This window comes from Barbus barbus (genome assembly GCF_936440315.1).
Source record: "Barbus barbus genome assembly, chromosome: 9".
NCBI classification, from domain to species: domain Eukaryota; kingdom Metazoa; phylum Chordata; class Actinopteri; order Cypriniformes; family Cyprinidae; genus Barbus; species Barbus barbus.
In genome coordinates, this window is record NC_136737.1 from 16,028,168 (window position 1) to 16,052,716 (window position 24,549).

At 36.8% G+C, this 24,549-nt stretch overlaps 1 protein-coding gene across 2 annotated transcripts; it reads left to right on the forward strand.

Moving 5' to 3' along the window:
- The first annotated feature begins 499 nt into the window (after positions 1-499).
- Positions 500-24,183, forward strand: LOC306875236 (tight junction protein ZO-3-like). Of its 2 annotated transcripts, none has more exons than XM_079425717.1 (31): positions 500-627; positions 9,762-9,818; positions 10,462-10,580; positions 10,735-10,837; positions 10,973-11,240; positions 11,320-11,423; positions 11,507-11,696; positions 12,024-12,093; positions 12,168-12,262; positions 12,446-12,527; positions 12,900-12,991; positions 13,144-13,228; positions 13,718-13,821; positions 13,898-13,967; positions 14,650-14,726; positions 15,896-15,974; positions 16,064-16,143; positions 16,231-16,297; positions 16,486-16,550; positions 16,643-16,706; positions 17,890-18,046; positions 18,128-18,236; positions 18,418-18,637; positions 18,745-18,944; positions 19,026-19,121; positions 20,278-20,354; positions 20,444-20,654; positions 20,770-20,870; positions 21,110-21,640; positions 23,532-23,578; positions 23,681-24,183. In XM_079425717.1, the coding sequence occupies exons 2-31, from the start codon at positions 9,771-9,773 to the stop codon at positions 23,826-23,828; spliced, it is 3,759 nt and encodes a 1,252-aa protein (XP_079281843.1). In that variant the 5' UTR covers positions 500-627; positions 9,762-9,770; the 3' UTR covers positions 23,829-24,183. The 2 variants fall into 2 exon arrangements, with proteins under 2 accessions (XP_079281843.1, XP_079281844.1); XM_079425718.1 differs by lacking the exon at positions 500-627 and adding an exon at positions 9,524-9,631.
- Positions 24,184-24,549: the final 366 nt, after the last annotated feature.

Sequence of the window (24,549 nt, forward strand, 5' to 3'; positions counted from 1 at the left end):
TTTGGTTTGGAATCGTGTTTAGTTGAGGGACAGAGAGCTAGCAGCAGCTAACGCACTTCAGGTGCAGGGTTGCCAGATTTTCACAACAAAACCCGCTCAATTGCTACTCAAAACTAGCCCAGTCGAGGGTTCGTGTCACGGGGGGTAAAATACATGTTTGTTTGTTTCTTAGAGAGGTTCCCCTGGTAAAATTCCCATTCAAAAAACCCGCGGTAACAGTGTAAAGTAGCCCAATTCCGCGGGAAAACCGGGTACTTGGCAACACTGTTCAGTGTTTTCCGGATGAGGGCGCTATAGCGTAGGGGAAATCTAAAAACATTTTTATAGCACAGTAGATATTAATATAAAACAATTTAAACCTATTTATTTTAACACAAAGACTTACTCAGTGTAGCCTATTTTATTTTGACAATATGCATTGCCACTGTGTTTGGTATAGAAACTGGCTTCATGACGAATCAGCCCAACCCACCTGTATTAAGCTCCTGCCCCTGCGTACAGGTACACCATCAGGTGCTGTATAGATGGGAAATATAACGAAACTGCAGGTGCCAGGTCCAGTAAGGCCTCCAATACGGAATTAGCTGTGAATTTTAGTATTAGTTTTTAAAGCGGACACATAATAAGGTGAGTCGAGTGTTTTTCTGCTCTTTTGCGTTTATTGATTGTTTGTGTTGGCCTGACTCATGCATCACATTCTGCTGAAATGTAAGCTGTTTGACTGGAAATTACGTCGAAATTGTAAATAATCGGTGATATTATGTAAACATAACCTGCTTCGTGTGGTCTAGATCATATTTTAGATTATACATGATTCTTATAATATTCTGGGTTGAGTTAGCTGTGTGTTGTCAGATTGTTTTGCGCAAAAAGACACTTTCTTGGTCCTCAGTTTTGAGCATTTTTTGTTCCTACAGTCTGTCGACTTCTCTGTAGGCTAAAATAGTTTTTTTAGCAAAGTTCAGATTTGTTGACATCTATGAATAATGTCGATGCACTTTCATATTATTCATAAGAGAAACAATGTTGATTGTTGTAAGTCTTTTAAACATACATGTCCTTAATTTGTGAACACAGTGGTTTGCTTTAGAAACGAACCGTAAAATTGCTTATTTTTAGTCATTTATTGAGAGCTAAATGTGAATGTGGGTTCATTGTAATTTATCTATTACATTATGAGAACCGTTGTTAATTTTAAATTTATTCATTAATTCAATAAAATTCATAAACTAAGTGATAGCCCAATCTTTTGAATAGTTCTTTTGAATCGAATCTTTTTAATGAACATGTCGAGCCAGTTCACAAAACTCGTACGAAATGAATCAGTGTACTGAAACAGTGATTCTGACTCCTAATGAACCGAGAACCAGTGAGTTTTAGAGTCAACCAAGGATATGACTGATAGGCCGACAAGTAAGTTTAACAGCAAACATGTTTAGCGCGTTTGCAGTGAGGAGGTACTTTAATCGGTTCCTTGAAGCTCTGTTCGAAAGAACCGATTCGCAGAAATGAGACAAATGATTGAAACAGTGCAGTAAACTCTAATCTGGCTCTACTGGTTCTGCCACTCATTTGAGTCAATACGTGCTTTGCTTTGTAGTTTCAGTGTGGTTTCGAGAAACAGCTTTCCCATATATCTACATTTCTCTTCAGTGATGTTATTCACAGGCCTGAGCCAAAGATGCACTAGTTTTGAAGGACATGTTTTTGCTTGGTTGGTTAGTACAGTATGTAGTGTTCCCATTAACCGTAATCCAATTTTCATTGTAGCCTATGAGTTTTTACACTCTGAAAAGGAGGTGTGTTGATGTCTTATGGTTTCGGCCGGCCTGCCCTACTAACAAAAGTATGTTTTAAGAATATTTTGCTAACGTTCCCTGAATGTTCAAGAAAAAATTGTCTCGGATATGCATATATTAGAGAGAGCATTAAGTTTGCTTATTGTATGGGCATGGTATTAATGACCCGATCACTTTGAATGAACGTTCAATTACTAGAGTAATGTTCATTCATGACTTGGCCAGGGCTGCGTTTCACAAAAGCATTGTAAGCCTAAGTTTATTGTAGATCCATTGGTGGCAATGGGTCTACGATGTACTTAGGCTTACGATGCTTTTGGGAAATGCAGCCCAGAGCGTTACCTAAAGTTCTGGGAATGTTCCCTGTTGGTGGGGTGTGTAGAAACATCTCATATGTTCTTTGTTTCCTAATGTTTTCTGCTATGATTCAGAACAACAAATGTAAATAGTTGTGAAAAACTGGGCTGGACCACCAGAAACCTATGGCCTCCTATTATGAAAGTGTTTCCAGATACTGTTGATGGGGAACACCTTAAAACAACAGCATCTGACATTTGTACATCCCTCCTACATTTCCTGTCAAAACTGTTGGCTTGAGGGAGTGAAATGATTCCAGTAAGATGATTGCACTTGGGTTTTTGGGAAACGTGTACTTAGATTTTGACACTTCCTAAATTTATTTTTATGTAATTACAGAGATGAAGCCCACGTCTTTGATATGGGAAATCCAGCCGTGTTCCATTGGTAATGAAATGTTGTGCCTGTTGCTAAGGTGTTCAAGAGTGGGTTTTAGCATGTTGTTATGTGTTTGTCTTAAAGGGATAGTTCACCATAAAAATTAAAATTCTGTCATCATTTACTCACCCTCATGTCGTTTCAAACCTGTATGGTTTTTTCTTCTGCAGAACAGATAGTTGATGCTTTTATCCAATGCGACTTACAAATGAGGACAATAGAAGCAATCAAAATCAGCAAAAGAGCAATGATATGCACGTGCTATAAGTCTCAGTTAGCTTAATGCAGTACACATAGTAAGGTTTTTTTATTATTATATAATAAATAAAAAGAAAACAGATAGAATAGAGCAAGCTAGTGTTAGTGTTTTTTTAAGAAAACAAGCAGTTAGTAAATGAATAGATATATTACATAGTGCGTGCGCGTGTGTGTGTGCGCGTGCGTGCGCGTGCGTGTGCGTGCGTGTGCGTGCGCGTGTGCGTTTTTGTGACAGATGAGGACATAAATTTGTATAATGAGGTATAACAAGGTGAAGGTGACTTTTCAGGACATTGACCCATGTCCCCACTTTTCAAAGCACTTATAAATCATACAGAGTGAGGTATTTTGGGGGAAAGTAGAAATGCACAGTCTCCTGTGAGGGCTAAGTTTAGGTGTAGGGCAATAGCACATACAGTTTGTACAGTATAAAAACCATTACGCCTATGGGATGTCCCCACTTTTCACAAAAACAAATGTGTGTGTGTGTGTGTGTGTGTGCATAAAAAAAATAATCGGAAATTAGACATTTTGCAATTTGCACCTTACTGAAATAAATACTATAACTGAAATACAATTATATTAAAGCTAAATAGAAATATTGAAAAACTAATACAAATGACAAAAGCACATAACCAAGTAACTAAAACTAAACACAAAAACTGGAAATATAAAATAAAACCTAATTGAATATAGTAAAAATACTGTAATATTATGTAAAAAACAAAAAATACTAAAACAACACTGATTGTGGGCATTTATACTAAATGTCACTGACCCACATGCTACATTTTAATACTAAGCGTTAATCTTCATGTTCTGCTTCCTCAAACTCCGTATATGCAGAAACCTTCACTAGGCCTGTGTGCAGATTAAACATTAACAGGCTTAATCTAACTTCATCAGCTTCCTTTAGCAGCTCAACGTTTTGTTATCAGAGGAAAAGCTACTGCAGTGTTTTCTTAGTCCCAAAATATTTTTGGAAAAATTAATATTTTTGTAGTTTCCAATGCATTGGATACCAAGTCTGGATTATGAAACCTTAAGTAAACTATTCTATCCACCACTAGTCTTCATAAGGTAGTATTGTCTCAGTGAATGGAGACCGTGCCACCTCGAGATCCCAGTTCCTCCTTAATTCCTTGAGGGACAGTAAATATCAGAAAGTACCAAAGGATTTATTGCACTAGTGGGTGGAGCGTTCCTTGGGCTCAGGTGGGGGGTTCTTACACAGTTTGTTTTTGTCCTCATTAACCATCTGTGTTCATATTTCCTGTCGGCTACAGGAAGTGAACTGCTTGTCAGGTGCATCACCAAAAATGGAGCTACTATATTGATTCCAATATTTCGGATACCCTGTTTTCTTTACGTTCCTATGCTACTAAGGTAGACGACCTTGTTTAGTTCTGGAAATGGAAGTGAGATTTAAAGGGACTGTAAGTATTAGTTAATGCTAGTAGTTGAATGTGCCTAACATGAGATGTCTTAAGTTTACTAAACAGCGGGATGTGTCATCTGAGCCGTGTAATGACAGCTTTACACAGACGGGACTGTAAATACTGACTTGCACCTGACCTGCACTTGTAGTGTGGCAGTCTTATTACTGTAATAGGGTTACGAAAGAGTAAAATAGCCTTAATTATGTACAAATTGTGTGTGATAAATTGGCAAATAGATAAATTGGCAAATAGATAAATTGGCAAATAAAAATAAAAATAAATAAATTTTCCAGATGCTTGCGGAATTTTTTTTTTTTTTTTTTTTTTTACTACACGTTGTACAATTTTATTACTGTATGCTATCATGTGGCTATGACCCTTAAAGGGACTGCTCACCCAAAAATGAAATTTCTGTGATCATTTATTCACCCTCATATTTTGTTTTTTTCCTCCGTAAAGCTCAAAAGGAGATATTTTGAGGAATTGTCCTGGCTGCTCTTTTCAATATAATAAAAGTGAATGGGGACTCTGGCGGTTAATCTCTAAAATGACAAAAACTCATAGTAAAAGCTGTCCATATGATTTGAGGATTGTGCTGGTTAGGTTTTTGCTAGTTCACATAAATGAATGGAGTCCGGTAACACATTAGCTTTGTGTCTGTAAGGCTTTGTGCAGTGACGTGTTTCATATTATCATAAACTACAGCATAGTCAGACGCAGTTGTGTGTCAGAACAGGTGTAGGAACACCGGACTGTTAAGAGTCTAACATATTCCATGAAGGGAGATCCCTAGAAAAGAGTAGTTCTGATATTTGCATCCCTGTCAGCAACAGTAGTCATAGTCATTTCAGATCAGAAATCTATGCAATTTCAAAGTAATTCTAGTGTCCTGTGTAGTCATAGTTTTTTTATATATATAGAGAGAGAGAGAGAGTCGTTAGGGGTGGGCGATATGGGAAAAATATCATATCACGATTTTTTATAGAAATATCACGATTCACGATTTTTATCACGATTCTTTGTTAGTTTTATTATTTTGGTTTTACAAGTTGTCTGAGCATTACAGCCAAACTAGAAAGACAAAGATGCATGGCAGATATTTAGGCCAAAGTGGGCGAAGATAAAAAATCTTTGTCATTATTTTATTTTTCTTATTAAAAAATAAGAACAAAGATACACATTACAAATACACATAATATACAAATAAAACAAACAGTGCTTTATTTCCAGGTACAATAGGTGTATTTAGCAGAGCATTCAATGAAATTGAATGAACAAATATAAAAATAAAACACTAGATAGACTGATTCCTAAAGCAACTGTATTAAAGTTTTTCAGTCAAGAATAGTGAGTGATTTTTCTCTTTTGCGTTTTGTTGTTTTGTTAACGTTAAATGAATAGTTCCCCCACAAATTAATATTCTGTCATCTGTCTGTCAATTCTGTCATAATGTTGTATTTTTATATCATCATTTACTCAAAAGTTGTTTTAAACCGGAATGAGTTTCTTTCTTGTGCTGAACATTTATAAATGCTATTTTGAAGAAGGTGGAAAACCAAACAGTTGCTGGTCCTCAGTGACTTCCATAGGATCTTTCTTTCCTACTATCAAAGTCAATGTGGACCAGCAACTGTTTGGTTTTCCACTGAGTAAATAATGACAGAAATTAAATTTTAGGGTGAACTATCCCTTTAATGACAGTCGACAGCACGTTTAGTGTCCTGTCCCTTTAAGAGCTGCACGCATCTAATATATAGTACAGGCACGCATCCGTTTCTCTCTTAACTATTTACTTTCATTTTAGAGATAACCAACTCAGTCTGTATGTAAACATTGTGTGTTTTGACAGTATTAGCGCAAAATATAACTTAGTTGAGTAATCAGGCACTGTTAAACAGGCGTTTTAGTGCGCGTGCTTCAGGTGTATGCGCTCAGAACAAGCGCACGTCAGACCAGCGCGCGAATTAAACATTTAACCAGCAAGGCTTGTATGCAAATAATGTACTTTTGCGATCGCGAATAAGTGCAGTGTCCTGTCAGAGTAACTCTACTGCTGTATGTCGTGTTGCACAGTACATAGAGACGGCGGCGCCAGAACTGTAATTGACAATGTGCGCGGTAGCGCGATACTACGATATTTCTTAAAAAGCAGATCGTGGAGACATTTTTATCGTCCACGATCAAAAATCGTCATATCGCACACCCCTAGTTCAAAAGTTTGGGTTTGTTTGTTTTTTATGCATTTGAAAGTCTCTTATGCTCACCAAGGCTGCATTTATTTGATCAAACATACAGTAAAAACAGTAATATTGTGAAATATTATTATGGTTTAAAATATTCTCTATTTGAATATATTTAAAAATCTATTTTATTCCTGTGATTTCAAAACTGATTTTTCTTCAGTCTTCACAATCACATATTGAAGAGAAATCAATCTAATGTGCCGATTTGGTGATAGAAAAAATATTTATTATTCTCAATGTTGAAAACAGTTGTGCTGCGTGTGCTGGAAACTGTTGCTTTTTTCAGGATTCTTTGATTAACAGAAAAATCAAATAAACAGCATTTTAAAAAAATACAGCTTTTTTAACATTACAAATGTCTTTACTGTCACTTTTAATCAATTTAAAGGGATAGTTCACCCGAAAATGAAAATTGCCCCATGATTTACCCACCCTTAAGCCATCCTAGCTGTATATGCAACCCTCTACGTACACCTTGGCAATTGAATCGCCATTGGCTCGTAAATGTTTACTCGCCAAACTGATATACTATATATATGGATATGTATTTTAAATTTTATATTATTTTATACACACACACACACACACACATGTAAAATGGCACAGCTTTTTAAATATCTGAAAGTACACTCTTAACAACAGTAGAGCAAGCATTATAATATGATATTATGATAATCAAGTATCATTTAATGATAGAACTTCAGCAATTTGAATTAAAACTTGGTAAACATATATGAATCATTTGTAACTAAACTTAGGACTGGTGGTGGTGCTTTTTTTTGTCATTCTGTGTTTCTGTAAAAAAAAATGTGGGGGGGACTAACAATAATACTGATAAGATAATAGTACTATGAATTCTACTAATAAGAACAATATAAAACGCAGTAAGGATTAACGAGCTGCTGAATTCATGAATATTAATCAGGTTGTGTACATTCGCTCGAATTGATTTGCTGAAATCAAAACAGGGAGGATAATTCTGTCAATTCTGCTTGGTATTGAAGACTCTCGCTCTGTATCTCTCTTTGCGTGTGCGAAAAACTCAAAGCGACGGCGAATAGTGTGCTTCAAACTAGAGTTTACGTTACGTGAAACGCAGGTGCGCTGCGCATTCATTCAGATGAACTGAACTATAGCACAGATCGCTTGACGAAGAGTGAAATTCTGGTGTGGTCATTCGGTGTTCGTCTAGTAAAAATATATCTGTGCTTAACTTATAATTAGCCTCCCACTCACACACTGGCGAGTAAAATCTGAGAATTTATTAGCCAGTGACTAATATTAGACATCATTTAGTCGCCCAGAGTGAAGTTTAGTTACATATGCAATATGCATATCCTGGCTCTTCCAAGCTTTATAATGGCAGTGAATGGGTGTTGAGATTTTGAAGTTCAATAAAGTGCGTAAATCCATCATAAAAAGTGCTCCACACACTGTTCCAGTGGATTAATAAAGGCCTTCTGAAGCGAATCGATGTGTTTGTGTAAGAAAAATATCCATGTTTAAAACTTTAACCCGCAGTTTCACAGACAAGGCTTAAGCCTAGTCCTAAATGCCTAGACTAAAATGTAAATCTGAGTTGTTTCAGCTGAAATAAACTTGCTCTGACTGATCTTAAAACATGGCAGTGCCTTTGTTTTGTCTTAAGATGCACCTCGTTCATGTTTTTTCTAAGCTTGTTTATAAAAATTACTTAAATGTCTTAATTGAACTATGGCCTAATCCTAGTTTAGCCTAAACCCTGTCTGTGTAACCGGGCCTAGAAATCGTAATCTCTTGCTAATCTCTAGGTGTGGCGTATACTTGACGAATAAGCGATGAACGCAGAAGCACAGAGAAGAGAGCAAATCAAAACACCTTCACAAATTGAAATACAAAATGAGGATTTGTAAAGAAAAATATCAGAAGCCAAGCCAGTTAGATATAAGACAAGAGGAGATTGGTCTTCTTTTTATGTAAACAATATGCTAGTCTCGCGAGAACCAAGTTTTCTCACCAGAGTTTATGCTATGCCGAACACCGCTATCTCATGAACAACAATTAGCAAAAGCTAGAAATTACAGTTATAATGTTTTAAATATAGATATTTTTCTTACACGCATGCATCGACTCACTTCAGGAGGCCTTTATTAACCAACCGGAGCCGTGTGGAGCATTTTATGATGGATGGATGCACTTTATTGGACATCAAAATCTCAACACCCATTCACTGCCATTATAAAACTTGAAAGAGCCAGGACATTTTTTAATATAATTCCAATTGTATTCGTCTGAATACAGTCACATACAGCTAAGATGGCTTGACACCAGTAAATCATGGGGTAGGCCTAATTTTCATTTTTGGGTGAACTATCCCTTTAATGCATCCTTGGTGAATAAAAGTATTTTTATATAATATGTTTATAAAATATGCATAGATTTATATAATACAGTATGTTCATTCATTTATAAAAAATGTACATTTTTTTAGGGGACAGTCACAGTGTCACAGCTAGATTTTTATATTTTCTGAAGAAAACGAGTGGTATTTGTAGATGTGTTCGTTTTGTTATGGTTGATCAGCTTTGTGAACAGAAGCTCTCTGTGACCTTTGCTTGCCAACAGCAGCCAATAAAAACATGGGAAACATTCCAGGAATTCTTTGGTCCGATAGAAACTGCTTTCAAAGTATGTCATGGTGATTGCAGGTCTTAGTTTGTGGACACGTAAAGCAATCAAATGTTAGGTAATTCAAATTCAGCAGATTTTAGAAAGCATTCATTGCTAATTATTTACAATAATTACAACTAACTTGTATCATATTTAGCTGTACTAAATATGAACTTTGGAATAGGGTATTGTACTGATAATAGATGTACCAGTCACAACTGACTAGTATTTGTAATTTAAGTCATCGTATGTTTCAGTTTCAGAATCAAATGGCATGCCAGTGATTTTAGCTACTCAGTGAGAGACGTGTATTCACAGACTGTGTATTGGTTTGGCGAGCCGTTGGTGAGGAAGTGTCGGGTATCGACATGATGTCACGCACTGGTCCGCCCCCATGTACCGGTACGACAGGAATTCAGCAGGTGCGAGCAGGCTCAGCTAGAGCCATTTCTTCTCATGCTCGGCCGAGCTGACAAACAACAGCCGAGTGCTGGACCTTCAAAAAGCAGTGAGGCCCTCAAAAACTGCTGCTTTTCGTCTGAACCGATCTTTGTTTGGTAGCTTTGTAAACAATGTATATTTGTTGTTGTTTGCTTGATGTTGCACATATGAATGTAGCTGTTTCTTTCTCGTTTCAGAAAGCAGATATGGAGGAGATGACGATATGGGAGCAGCACACAGTCACGTTATCAAAAGTAAGTTGCGAATTGAGGGTTTAATTCGCTTTAGCCACACCTTTATCGAGCTCTGTACAGGTGTGTCCGAGAACGTGACACCAGGTGTAGAGTTTCCCTAACAATTGAAAGTCGAGATGGAAAAGTTTAGCAAGCAATTGTGCTACCAAGATTGTCATAAGAGTTGTTTCCACCTGTCACCAGGACACACCTGAAATTTTGGAATGTCAAGTTTGGGGTCATGCGGTGCATTTCAGCATCCAAAGAAGTTGCCTTCATTCAGTTTTTTTTGTTGTTGTTTTTTGTTTACTCAGTTTTTTATTCTTTTTTTTGTTCGCTCTCTTGTCTTTTTAAATTACTTTATTCATCCATTTGATTTTTCTTTTTACCCTTTCTTCTTTCATAATTTTTGTTGTTTATCTTTCTTTCTTTTGTTTGTTTTTTTTTTTTTTTTTTTTTCTTTTTTTTTTTTTTTTTTTTTAAACGTGTTTGTTTATTTGTTCTCTTGTGGTTGTTGTTTCTTTTATTTTGAACACATTTTCTTTCATTTGTTTTTTGATTTAATTTTTTTTTTCTTTCACTTTTCCTTCATTGTTTTTTTGCTTGTTCTGTCGTTCTTTTTTTGTTTGATCATTCATTACTTTGTTTATTCTTTTGTTTGCAGGATTCCAAGGTCGGCTTTGGTTTTGCGGTCTCAGGTGGGCTTGACAAGCCACTTAATGGAGACACAGCAGTGGTGGTCTCTGACGTGCTTCCCAGCGGCCCTGCCATGGGTCGTCTTCAGTGAGTACACATCCAGACGAACATGACTTCCTCCCACACATCCTGTCTAATCCTGTCCGACCTGTCATGTTTGTGTACAAGACGGAAAAACCAACTCAAACACATTTGGCTGATTATTTTTGTGATAGAGACTCACGTGATTTATTGCCCACAGGACACGGGATCAGATAGTTATGGTGAATGGTGTTTCGATGGAGAAAGTCACCTCACTTTACACTATTCAAAATCTTAGGAAATGTGGGAAAACGGCAAACATTGTAAGTGAAAACTGAACTGAATATCTCGGTAAAACATTCGTAGAGTAAACATTGATATAAAATCTTTGCATTTGAACTGAATTCAGTAAATTTACCTAATAATAAAAAATGTTAATTTGTTTGTTCGTTTTGTAGACTGTGAAGAGGCCACGCACAATTCAGATCCCGGCGAGCAACAGACCTACTCGTTCTGCCTCACAATCCAACATACTAGACGACGATATGCCACAGAGGAGGGGTCAGCGCAACACTGACACCACCCGTAACCGACAAGCTCGAAGCGTGACGCCAGACCGCAACGGTCACGACCTTCCCATCATGTCTGGCTTCAAGAGACTTCCCAATCAAGATGTGCAAAACAAACCCATCAGAACAACCCTGATCAAGAAAAAACCCACAGACGGTCAGAAAAACAACGGCTTTGCATTGCGCAAATATTAGTGGTTCATGCCAAGATTTTAACCAAGTGTTTCTCTCTGTAGAGTACGGAATGAAGTTGGGGAGCCAAATTTTCATCAAACACATGACTCCCACCGGTCTGGCTGCCAAAGAGGGCAGTCTTCAGGAAGGAGACCTTGTTTTAAAGGTGAAGAGCTGGTTCGCTGGTTCTTTAGGAACCGTTCCAATGCATGTGGATGTTGTGTAACGTTTTTGAAAATTCTAATTTAGATTAACGGCATGACGACAGAAAATCTGTCCTTGCTGGAGACCAAGCACCTGGTGGAGAAGTCTAGAGGTAAATTGACCATGTTGGTGTTGAGGGATGACAGAAAGTTCCTCGTCAGCATTCCTGAAGTTGAGGACAGTCCTCAAAACAGTGCCGACGAGAGGCGGCAAGACAGTAGCTCAGAGCTGGAGGGTGAGCGTAGATGTTTTTACAGCGCACAACTCATCAGTGCCATATAGAGCGCTGACATGATGACGTATTTTTGTAATCCAACCCGGTTGGCATCACCCTGGTTCCCTCAACAAAACCCAATAAAAAAAACGCCATTAAATTTAGCTTTCGATAACTCTTTCAGTCTATTTGAAGACATTTTAAGTAGATGAGTTCACCATTGAATTCGGAATGATGGAACCAGAAATGCAAAAAAAATGTCCTTGTTTTGGCCTACAATAGTACGTCATCCCTGTAGCACTCTAATAAGGTGGGTTTTAATATTAACTTTTCAATTTTTGCCTGAAGAAATCTCAGACCTGGATTCTGACCTCCCCACAAACCGAAAATCCCGTCCAAGAGACCGTCGTTCTCGCAGGTAAACATCTCAACTGTGACTTAATCTCTTTTAGTTAAATGATCTTTGCACTAACAGAGCCCTTTTATCCACAGAAACCGTGCCAATCCTGTGTCAAAACCACAAGAATCGCCTCCTTTGCGCTCTACACTCACAAGACCACCCGCTCAATCAATGCCCCCTCGCAGAGGTGAGTCTTAGTAACAAAACTAACTCGTATATGAAACGCACAACCATTTAATTCAATAAGAAGTTTTTTTTTAATTCAATTATGAATGTTTATTTAATTGAAGAAGAAGAGAGGTTTTGCCCTTAATACTTTGTCCATTGTTGTATATGTAAGTGGCTGAATGATGCTTTGGCTCTTGTGCAGTTTCCTCAGAGTCTGAATCGGACCGCAGCAACTCGCCTCCAGCGTCAAATCATGGCACTCTTGATAACCGAGACCGATACAAGTAAATATGGCTTCAAGTAAATTTTTTGGCCCCATATGCATATAGAAAATTATGACTCTGCAGCACCATAATTATACTGTATATAATGTTGTATTTAGTTTTGTTCAGAAATAATGATGAAACTGAACTAATGAATGCCGTATAAAATTACTTCTGAAATTACTCATTTAATTTCATCTTTTTATTTATTTTTCTTTGTTTTGCAGTTTTTTTTTCTGACTATGTTTTGCTGTTTTTATTTATTTTGTATGTGTTTGTCTGCTTTTTCTATCAGGATTTTGTTTTGTTTGTTTGTTTTGTTTTGCTAGTCTTTTCATGTTGCTGTTTGTTTTGGTGAGATGCATGGCTCACATGTTTGTTTGTCCGTTTCAGGGTTCTCTCCGGGATCTCTGCGTTGCCAAACCCTCGAGCCTCACCCGTCACCCAGAACTGGAACTCCTCCACTGCCTCTCAGCCTCGCAGAGGTCTGCCTCAAAGAAGCTCTGACACAGCATCACTGATTTTTTCCATATTACAACTCTGGAATTAAAGACTGATGATTCAGTTAATGATATGCATAAATGTTGTCAGTGATATAATCTCAGTAATTTAATGGCCATTTGTTTTGTGTGACCAGCCATTTCTGAATCCGATTCAGACCGAAGCGCCTCTCCACCCCCAAGGCGTGAGAGTCCCAAACCTGAAAATCACTCCAGATACAAGTATGAGTTCACAACATGAGCAGCAAACACCCAATGCAAATGAAATCTTAAGCACATTTTCATTGAAGTGTCTAAAAGACTGGTCTATCTCAAGTATGATTGGAAACAGAGAAACCTGTTCTTTTTCCCAACCAGTTCCTTTCTTTAAACAATTATCAGACCGGATGATGTTCATGAAGTTAAGTTAAGTACAGGGGTGTCCAATCCTGCTCCTGGATGGCCAACATCCTGCAGAGTTTAGCTCCAAACAGCTCCAAAACACTTGCTTCTAGTGAGTCTGAAGACCTTGTTTCGCTGGTTTAGGTGTGTTTAATTAGGGTTGGAGCTAAACTCTGCAGGATAGTGGCCCTCCAGGAACAGGTTTGGACACCCTTGGTTTAACAGTTCACAAACATGCATGTCAACCTTTGTTCATTCACAAGTTTTTAATGATATATTGACTAGTGAACTAGAAATGTCTTCATTGCCTCTTTATATCTCTTTTCCCAGGGTGCTTCCCGATCTTCCCCCTCCGGGTATGAAGTCTCCCTCTCTTGGCATGTCTCAGGATTTCCCTCGCCGCATGGCATCTCCTTACAGGCCTCCACCCAGAGGTGATTTTCACAGCACACTTATCATTTTTGTGGCCATTCTAGCAGACTCATTCAAGAACATGTCTTTTCCATACAGCTGCATCAGAGTCCGAATCAGACGATAGTACCAGACCTCAGCGCAGCCAGGAGTCGCGCAATAGATACAGGTACACATGAGGGAGGCCTCGCATCGGGCTCTTTCAGTAGGGGCGATCAACTATCTGCAGACGATGAGAAAACAGTTTGTTTTTTATTTGCTTTGTTCTTTTTTGTTGTTGTTGTTACATTGTTGTTTGTATACACTCATGTAATTTTGTTTCAGTGTGATATCTGAAAATGTGATATGTGTGATCTTTTAAAATAAAAGACACCGAATCAACCTGAGTTTTCTCTTGTAGTATGTTGATTTGTCACTGAAAAAGAAAATGTTGCTTCTAAGATGTAGATAATCTTGGATCGAAGATCAAAATTGATAAGTATACAATCAAATTATCCAAATAATACCATAAACAACACATATAGTGTTAATATTCTGCACATCCAGAGGTGCAATAGAGATGGACGTATCATAGATCTAATTAGTTTACCGTAGTGTTTTCTGCTTGTCCTTATGAATCATTGATTTTTGGGACTTAAATTTGACCATATAATCACTTATGGATATGGATAGCCTACCCCAATCAATGAGAGAGAGACCCCCAGAAACCCTGAGGTGAATATCTCCCTCTGTTCCTAATCATCAATGATTTTACATTAGTCCCCACTTCCTTCATGGACGAGCATAATTAAGTATCCCCCCATCCTCCTCTTTTTTTTCTCATCTTCCCATCTGCCATCTTTCTTTTGCAGGGCAACACCTGAAGTCATGTCAGTACCTGTAATGGATCCCCCAAAATGGGCGAAACCCTCAACGCCTATACGGAGAGGTACGAGCCAATCATAAACTGAATAGTTCAGGTTAAATATTAAATACTGATGGCATGAAAATTAGGTTTCTTTAAGTTTTCTTTTGTATGTCACTTAAATAAAAATGTTAATGTGTAAATAAATATTGATATAAAATATGTAAGAAATTGTTTATATTAGTAAATTACACAAAATTCTGTCAGTGTTCATACACATTAAACATTAATATTTGCACATTATTTTTCCAAAATATATATAAATATTAAATGCTAAGGGCATGAAATTTCTTTTGTAATTTTTCGCGCTTCAATTTTAAATATGAAAAGTATTTTTAAATGTTGATGTGTAAATATTATTTTAATCTTAAATATTTAAAAAGTTATGTGTATATTTTTATACATTATTTTCTGAATATTACTATGTAAATTCTGTAATTGTTCATTAACATTACACATTAATATTTACGCATTAATTTTCCAAGAATTTCTAAATTACATTTAAATGCATACATATACATTTTAAATTTTGATGACATGAAAATAATTTTTATAATTTTTTGTTACACAACCAAGTATGAAAAACGTTTTAAATATTAATGTGTATATATGTATATATGTGTGTGTATATATATATATATATATATATATATATATATATATATATATATATATATATATATATATATATATATATATATATATATATATATATATATATATATATATATATATATATATATATATTCATATTCATGTGTACATTAAAAATGTATTATTTAAATAAATTCTATTTAAGTAAATATTCTAATTGTTCATACACATTTCACTTTAATATTTGCGCACAAATTTTCCATAGATTTATAAATTACATATCAGTACATGCAGTAAATGATGACGTGAAAATATTTTTTGTCTTGAAAAATATTTATTTAAATATGAATATGTAAATATTAATTATTAATGTGTACATTAAATATGAATTTGTAAATATTCACTTGTAAATTACTATAACCTTTTATATACATTATGCAATATTTATAAACACAATATTCATCACATTCATTTTTAAAACCATATGAAATATGGTTTATTTGAGTTTGAAATAGTTTTCCATTTGCATTTTAAATTATCTTCAAATTGCTAATAACACATAATGCTCTGAAATTTTCATATTTAATCAACTCCCTCAGAATCTGAATCAGATGTAAGTTACAACTCTCCTCCGAGAACACAGTCTCCAGTCAGTAAAAACTCCAGAAGCAGACCAGGGTAAGAGATACTAGTGCTCTTTTGTTTATTATATATTATCATTGTGCATGTAAATGATAATATAGTTTTGTATTATTGTTTCGTCTCAGAGCTGAAATGCAAGTGCCGGTCATCAACAGCCGACAGGATTCTTCACTCAGAGCTGCTCCTGCCAGACCTCCACCTGAAGGTCTGAATAATGCACTTGTTGCCTTCATGTTCCTGAATATTTCTGCATCTGTGCATCTTTGTAATGTTGTTTTGGTTCGTCCACCAGATTCCTCTGAATCAGAAAGAGCCCCATCACCTGTCAGGAGATCTGAGAGTAACAACAGCGATCACAGGTCAGAAACGCCTCCTCTGACCTATATTTATATAAACCACACTTATAATAGCTAATTATGTCTCATTGAAACAGGCTTTGGGAAAGAATGAGTCAATTACCATTAGGGTTAAGAACAACAGGCGTTTCGATTTCGACATGATCATAGTGGCTCACTGTGTGAATGTGAATATCGACTCTTTCTTTCAGTTTCCCACGTGCTAACGGCACTCTCCGCTCTAACAGGTCTATTCCCAACCACACCATGTTTAGTTGTGAGTATCAGCAGTCTAAAAGCATGCCCCCATAATGCATTGCAAATTATCGAGTGGCTATTGGGTACTAAATTGTAACTGTTTTATCTCAGCGAGAACTGTAGAGGAGCCACTTTATTCACTTCCTCCAGACGCAGTGCCAACACCAAACCTGGGGTGAGAAATGTAATGTTTCTTTGTGTGCAGATCAAAGACAAGGGTCATATTTCACCCCCAACATTAAAAGGAAAACATAATCATTAATATTTTGCATAAAGAAAAGGCTTTTTTTGTATTTTTCTCATGACCGCACAAATAAATGTAAATCAAAGGCACTACAATGATGCTTAAATACCTTATTTATACTTAATTTATTATATTTACTAAATATAATATATATTATATAAATAACTGTTTTGTATGTTTTATTATATTGTTTATATTTTTAATTCATTTAAATAAGCTTAAATTAATTTATGGGGTGCACATATTTTATTTGTTTAATTTAATATATTTGTTTTTTAAATATATATAATGATTTAAATAAGCATAAATTAAAAACTAAGACAAATTTTAGCATGATGTTTAAATACTTTATATTTATTTTGTATTTTTTTAATATGTATACTTAAAATCGAGGACAATACAACATACTATGATGTAAAAATATTTAGAATAATTTTAAATTAATTTAGAATATTTTTCATAATATTTTATAATATTTTATATTTTTAATAAATATAATTAATTTAAAAATGCATAATGACAGTAACCAAATACTGTCATGATGTATGTATGCATTATTTCTATTTTATTTATAATATTTTGTTTATTAATATTTAAATAAGTATAGTACAAAAGTACTATGTACAGAAATATTACATAATGTACAAATACTTTCTATGTATTTAATTAATAATTAGCGCAGGGCAACGATTAATCGCAATTAATCGCATCCAAAATAAATGTTTTTGTGTACATAATATATTTGTGTGTACTGTGTATATTTATTATGTGTATATATAAAGACACACATACAGTATATATTTAGAAAATATTTACATGTATTTATATTCATATAATTTATTTTATATATAAATATATTAATATATAAACATAACATATTTTTCTTAAATATACTGTATGTGTGTGTATTTATATACACATAATAAATATACACAGTACACACACATATATTATGTAAACACAAACTTTTATTTTGGATGCGATTAATCGTTGCCCAGCAATATTAATAATATTTGTTTTTATTATAAACCAATTAAACTTTTAATTAACAAATAAAAAATTTGATCAACCAATTAACCTTTTTTTTATAAATGATGTACTTTCTCTATATCAGGTACAGCTCAGATCAGAACCACGTCAGCTTTGTGAAGGAGGGCAATGTTGGGCTGAGGTTGGTGGGAGGAAATGATATTGGCATCTTTGTTGGTGGTGTCCAGCCCAACAGTCCAGCCCAGAGACAAGGCATGCAAGAGGGTGATCAGATACTGGAGGTAGGACCAAAGAATCACGTACATGTCATACATGATCAAACCTTTCAGCGGTGCCTTTCTTCAAGACCGTTATTTTGGTAGGTGAATGGTGTGGACTTCAGTCACTTCACCAGAGAGGAAGCAGCTATGTTTCTCATGAACATCCGGGCTAGCGACCGCATCGATATCTGGACTCAGAACAAAATGGACAGTGAGTGACAGTTTGTGTCTTCTTATTAGGATTAAGAAGACAACATGAAATCAAAATCGACCCAATTTAGTTTTATAATACTAAATAGACAGTAGGTTCCTTGTCTTATTGTGAACAAAAACCCATTGGGAAAGTAAAATGGGTTGCGAATAACATATCCAAATTAATCTTGACATCTTAGTCTACAAGAAGATTTTGAAGTCCAGCCTTGGTGACTCTTTCTACATCCGCACACACTTTGACCACGTGGCTGAGAGCAATATTGGATTGAGCTTCACCAGAGGCGAGGTGTTCAGAGTGGTGGACACTATGCACCGTGGGAAGCTGGGAAACTGGCTAGCTGTGCGCATGGGCAATGATCTACACGAGCTGGACAAAGGCACCATTCCTAACCAGACCAGGTATGTTAGTAGTAGTTTTCAGTCTTCAAGTTTGTATGCTTGTTAAGTATGTTCCATTATAGTTCCTGCTTGTACTCAAGGTGTCTGATTCTCTTTCTCTATCCCAGGGCTGAAACTCTGGCAAATTTAGAGCAGGCACAGAGAATTAGTGCGGCTGAACGCCAGGCCTCCGGCCCCAGAGCCGAATTCTGGAAATTAAGGGGTCTCAGAGGGGCCAAAAAGAATGTCAGAAGAACCCGCGATGACCTCCTACAGTTGACGATTCAAGGCAAATTTCCAGCATATGAGAAAGTCGTTCTGAGAGAGGGTTAGTGAGTTTTATTTTTTTTGTAAAAGACCATTATTATTAGAGTCTTTGGTTGTAACATGTATGCTTGCTCATTTGCAGCCAATTTCAAACGGCCTATCGTCATTTTGGGTCCTCTGAATGACATTGCAAATGAGAAGCTGGCCCGGGAGTTGCCAGATGAATTTGAAGTTGCAGGTATGAAAAATTGGATGTAGGTTTTGAGATCAATATTTCTTAACATTTCTATTGAAGGTATATTCACTTTCAAACATTTAAATGGATAGTTCACCCAAAAATGGAAACTCTGTCATTAATTACTCACCCTCATGTCGTTCCAAACCCCTAAGACCTTCGTTCATCTTCAGAAGACAAATTAAGATATTTTTGATGAAAACCGAGAGCTTTCTAGCCCTGCATAGACAGCAATGCAACTGTGTGTCCATGAGACATCAGTGGTTCCAACCTTAGTCTCAGCCTGAGACGTCACGCCCACGGACCTCTGGCTAAACGTCTGATGCATATGGCACATTTATCTGGAAACACTTCAGGAGTTTCGAAGTCGTCTTCGGATTGGTTGAATTATACAGGATTTCCGGGAGACGTGTGTGTCGCGTTCTTTAACGTTCTGCCTGGAAACAAAAATGCCGTGGCGCCAAACCCCCCCTTACAACTGGCGACAAGCGCTTGTCAACTCGGATCAACTAAACGCTGAATTTTCAAAAGTATGTGAAAAATGTAAAGTTCGCGACATAGAATCTTTAAAATATGTCCGAGTTTTTTTACACTGGTCTGTTATTGTGGCGACATTTCCACGCCCCTAAACATGACGCGGAACAAAACGAAACGTGATTGGTTGCTTTACCTGTCAGTCATATGGCCTCTTGGGCGGCCTTGGCCAAAGTTCCCAGACCTTCAGCGGTCAGTCTGGCTATGCGAGACTAGTTCAACGTTAATTTTATGAAGCTCCGAGAATACTTCTTGTGTGCAAAGAAAACAAAAATAACTTTATTCAACAATTTCTTCTCTTCCGTATCAATCTTTGACACGCATTCTCAAGAGTACCGCCACGCATGTTTTATTTGCGCACAAAATTATTCTTGTAGTTTTATAAAATTACGGTTGAACCACTGATGTGACATGGACTATTTAAATTATGTTCTTGCTACATTTCTGGGCCTTGAATGTGTCAATTGCATTGCTGTTTATGCAGGGTCAGAAATATCTTAATTTCTGTTCCGAAGATGAACGAAGGTCTTAGGGGTTTGGAACGACACGAGGATGAGTAATGAATGACAGAATTTTGATATTTGGGTGAACTATCCCTTTAATACTCCTATTTTATTGGTTTTAGAAATGGTACCCAGAAGTGGAAGTGAAAGTGCATCCAGTGTCATCAAACTGGACACAGTGAGGCGAATAGCAGAGCAGGTAAACTTTTTATCATCATACAGAGTAATGCTATCAAAATAAACCAACAATACCTAAACCAAACATTTTTCATTTCCTCTCACTTGCAGGAAAAGCATCCCTTGCTGGACATTACACCCACTGCAGTAGAAAGATTGAATTATATCCAGTACCATCCCATGGTGCTCTTCTTGGATCCTCATAGTCGAAAAGATGTGAAGTCAATGAGGCAAAAATACATGCCAGGCTCCAACAAGAGCTCTCGTCGCCTATTTGCTCAGGCCTTAAAGCTGAGGAAACACTATAGTCATCTATTTTCCGGTACACCTTTGAAACCTGTCTTGAATTCCCTGTTTGAATCTTATTTTGAAGATACCTTCAAAAAGTTTTAATGTGCTCTGAAAGACAATCTCTGGTTTTTCGGTTTCCTTCACAGCACGTATTGATCTTCAGCCTAATACAAACATGTGGTATGATGTTTTGAAAGACAAGATTCGGCAGCAGCAACCTAAACCGGTCTGGGTTTCTGAAGTTGCGGTAAGAACTCTAGAGAGAATTATGGTACTAAATGGCGCACTCACATCATGTAGAATTAACGTAATCATAAGTTTTCAACTTTAAAAAACTTACTTGTCTTTGTTGAACTCAAAACTTTCTGAAACTTGATCATTATGGCATAGCCATATGATAATTCCAACAAGGTGTGAATGTAGAATTGGTTTAGAGTCTGTATTTCATACTTGATTTGGTTAACAAAGTACTTGGTGTATGTCCAGTTGGAGGGAGGCGGCGATGAAGACCTTGACGCATTCAACCGTGAAAATAACTCTGACTACCTCAGTGGTGCCAGCGACTATGAGGACACAGACGGTGAGGCCATTACGGATGGTGAAGCCTACACAGACAACGAGGACCTGGAAGAGCCCTCTGTAGGCATCGCCAGAAACCGTGGCACTGCACTGGCCCGCTCCTCGGAGCCCGCCACTGGGCAGAGTCATAGTCCGGAACCTTACTATGATCCAGAGCCATACCTGGAGGAAGAGTCCGAGTACACCCTACCTCCCGGGGAAATACCTCCCATTCTCCATGTTCCAGAGCCCCGATCTCCACGCCTTTTCTCTGGCAGTCCCCAACAAGAAGACGATGTCCCCTCACAGCGGAGTTTCTCAGATTCAGACTTTAGTGCTGGTGACTTGGCTGCACCACCAGCACCTTTTTATGTTCCGCCCAACTTCAGGGCACCAGATCCCAAAGAAGTCCAATCAGAGACACCTCCACTGTCAGCCATAGAGGAGAAACTACAACAGGTACCATATATACCTATTACCCATGCGACTGACCTATCAAGCAATTAGACGCAACATGATTTAGTCAGTTAGGACATGTTCGTGGATCTACATCAGAGATTTATCTTATCATTTCCCTCTGTTTGCAAAGGCTGGTTATGGTAAGTTTTGTTGAGCTTGATGAAGACCTGAGGGTCGAAACGTTGCTGTTAATAAATTCATTTGGAGCAGCTATTTTCAGTGTGCGGACTTCTCTCCTTTTTCTATGGTAAGTTTTGTCCCACTAAAGATCAGAGATGGGCAACTTCGGTCCTGGAGGGCCAATGTCCTACAGAGTTTAGCTCAAACTCTAATCAAATACACGTGCCTGTAGGTTTTTTAGTGATCTTGAAGACATTGATTAGCTTGTTCAGGTGTGTTTGATTTAGGGTTTGAGCTAAACTCTGCAAGACAGTGGCCCTCCAGGACCGAAGATGCCCATCTCTGATCCTTAGTGGGACAAAACTTACCATAACCAGCCTTTGCAAACAGAGGGAAATGATAAGTTGAAAATGTTCTATACACCAGAGATCCCAGATGTGACCCTAACCCTGACCCTAAAATCTAATTGATTGGTAGATCCACACAATTTGAGTAGTATAGCTTTAGTCAAGACGGACATGTTTCTGGATCGATATCTTTAGCAGGATCAACAAAGGACAACTTACACTAACCATAACCTACCTTAAAAAATGGAGGGAAATGATCGAAGTTAATAATGTTCTTCAATCCACTAATTGCAAGGTAACTCTAACCGTAACCCTAACATTTGATTAGTTGATGAATCAACCTTAATTCAAATTTAAATTGCACAACATTATTAAGTAGGACATTCTCCTGGATCAACTTCGCTTGTAGGACCAACAAAGACCAAATTTATCCTAAAACTAAAAAACTACCTTTAAAATCAGAGGGAACTGGTAAGTCAATAATGTTCTTCATCCCAGTGATCCCAGAGTTTAACATAATCATGACCCTAAAATCTGACTGGATCCACCAAATTACAGACTGAATAGCACAGCATTATTAATTCAAGTATAGGACATGTTCTTTGATCAACACCTTTGGCCAACAAAGACTTACCCAAACCATAACCTACCTTTAAACAGCAGAGGGAAATAAGTTGATAATGTACTTCACGCCTCTAATCCCAAAGAAACCATAACCTTGATCCTAAAATCTGATGATTTGATGATTCAACCTTAATTTAAGTTTGAGTATCACAACATTATTATGTCAAGTAGGACAGGTTCCTGGATCTTCATCCTTAGTAGTTCTGACAAAGAACCTTTCCTAATACCCACACTTGCGGTCTTGGTTATTTGAAAGCACAACAGGAAGTGCCCAAGACTGTCCCAAAAATGTTACTAGTAGTAGAAGTTTACTAGTATAGTACAAGTAATTGCAATCTTACAACATTGTTGTAAGTGTGTCCCATCAGGTAACACATCAGCCATTTAAACATTTGGGCCAAATACACAAAATACATCATGCACGTGTGGTTATTGGGACAGGCCCAAAGGCTAAACCCTTACCCTAACCATAACCTATCTCTACAAGAAGAGGGAAATTATGGTTGGCAATGTTCTAGAGGTAATCCTAACCCTTACCCTAAAATCTGATTGATTGGCATATCCACTGAGTAGTATGGCATACTAACCATAACCTACCCCTAAAAGCCCATTCTTCACATTATTAATCCCAGAGGTAAATGTAATCTTGACCTAAAATTTGATTGGTTGTAAGGATGGTGATCCATGAACATGCTCTACTTGACTAAGTCATGTTAACCTGTTTGGATGCATTCAATATTAAATATTTTTTAAAATACTTGATGTAGAAATTGATCTTCACATGTGTTTTATTGTTTCAGACCCGTATGGCAGAACCAGAAAGGAAACCCTCCCCTTCATTTATAGTGTAAGTCTTTATGCATGGTCTGTCAAGTTTAGTTCAGAAGAATAAAGTACTAAAGGAATATGTTTTTCATTTTTAAATGTATTTGTAAATCTTTTCTTTTAGGCTGGCACATCACGAAGCCATGCAAATGCGGAGAACACAGATCAGAGGAAGCGACAGTGACAGCGATGAAGACGACAGAGGCGATGATTTTAGTGTAGATGATGATGAAACTGATGACATTGAATGGGGACCTGCAACAGAGCTGTAATACACATGAATCGTACTAACATGGACCTCTCATGTCCTAGTGTGGACATGTACATTTACACAATCAAACTGGAAATATATATTTATTTTTATTTCCAGTGTTTTTTATACAGTGTCCTTATGGACTTGTGATAGATGACTGTAATCTTGGATCGATTTTGAAGATTTGTGACCAGAATTGCTTCCTTTTGTGGGTTTTGTAGTTTTAATGGATGTGCTGAGATGTGATGAAAAATAAATATTGCTAGTTGTAATAAAGACAGTTTGGGTTTGCTTTACCCTCTTCAGTAACTTGATATATATATATTATTGTTGTTTTTGTATTTTGAAATAAATGGAACAAAACATTTAAGCTCACATGTTTATTAATGTTAAAGATGTTAAAGAATTAATGTTCTGTCGTTAATTCGACTCAGACTGCTTAAAAAGTGAAGTGCTTAGAAATGGAATTGCAACAATAATAACTTTTTTTGTATAGTTGCTTTAACATTCCCCTTTCTCTTAGAGCATTGATCAGGAAGTCAGTCATTTTAAGTGCTGTCTCAAAAAAAATCCTTTTTTTTATGAACTTGAATGTTCTTTCCCTAAAAAACAAACCAAAAAAAATCCCCAAAACCAGGAAGAATCTATGCTCACTTTATCTTACTGGAAAATATGTCACATTTGTCATAAATCACAAAAGGGGCTTACTGGTGCCCACATTTGTGTACATGTTATACTGA

Bases quoted from the DNA above. Each gene is read 5' to 3' on its own strand.
- LOC306875236 (XM_079425717.1), top strand. From the start codon at position 9,771: ATGGAGGAGATGACGATATGGGAGCAGCACACAGTCACGTTATCAAAA. The intron at 12,263-12,445 runs GTGAGTCTTAGT...GCTCTTGTGCAG, and splicing joins ATCAATGCCCCCTCGCAGAG to TTTCCTCAGAGTCTGAATCG. The intron at 18,237-18,417 runs GTGAGTGACAGT...TTGACATCTTAG, and splicing joins GACTCAGAACAAAATGGACA to TCTACAAGAAGATTTTGAAG.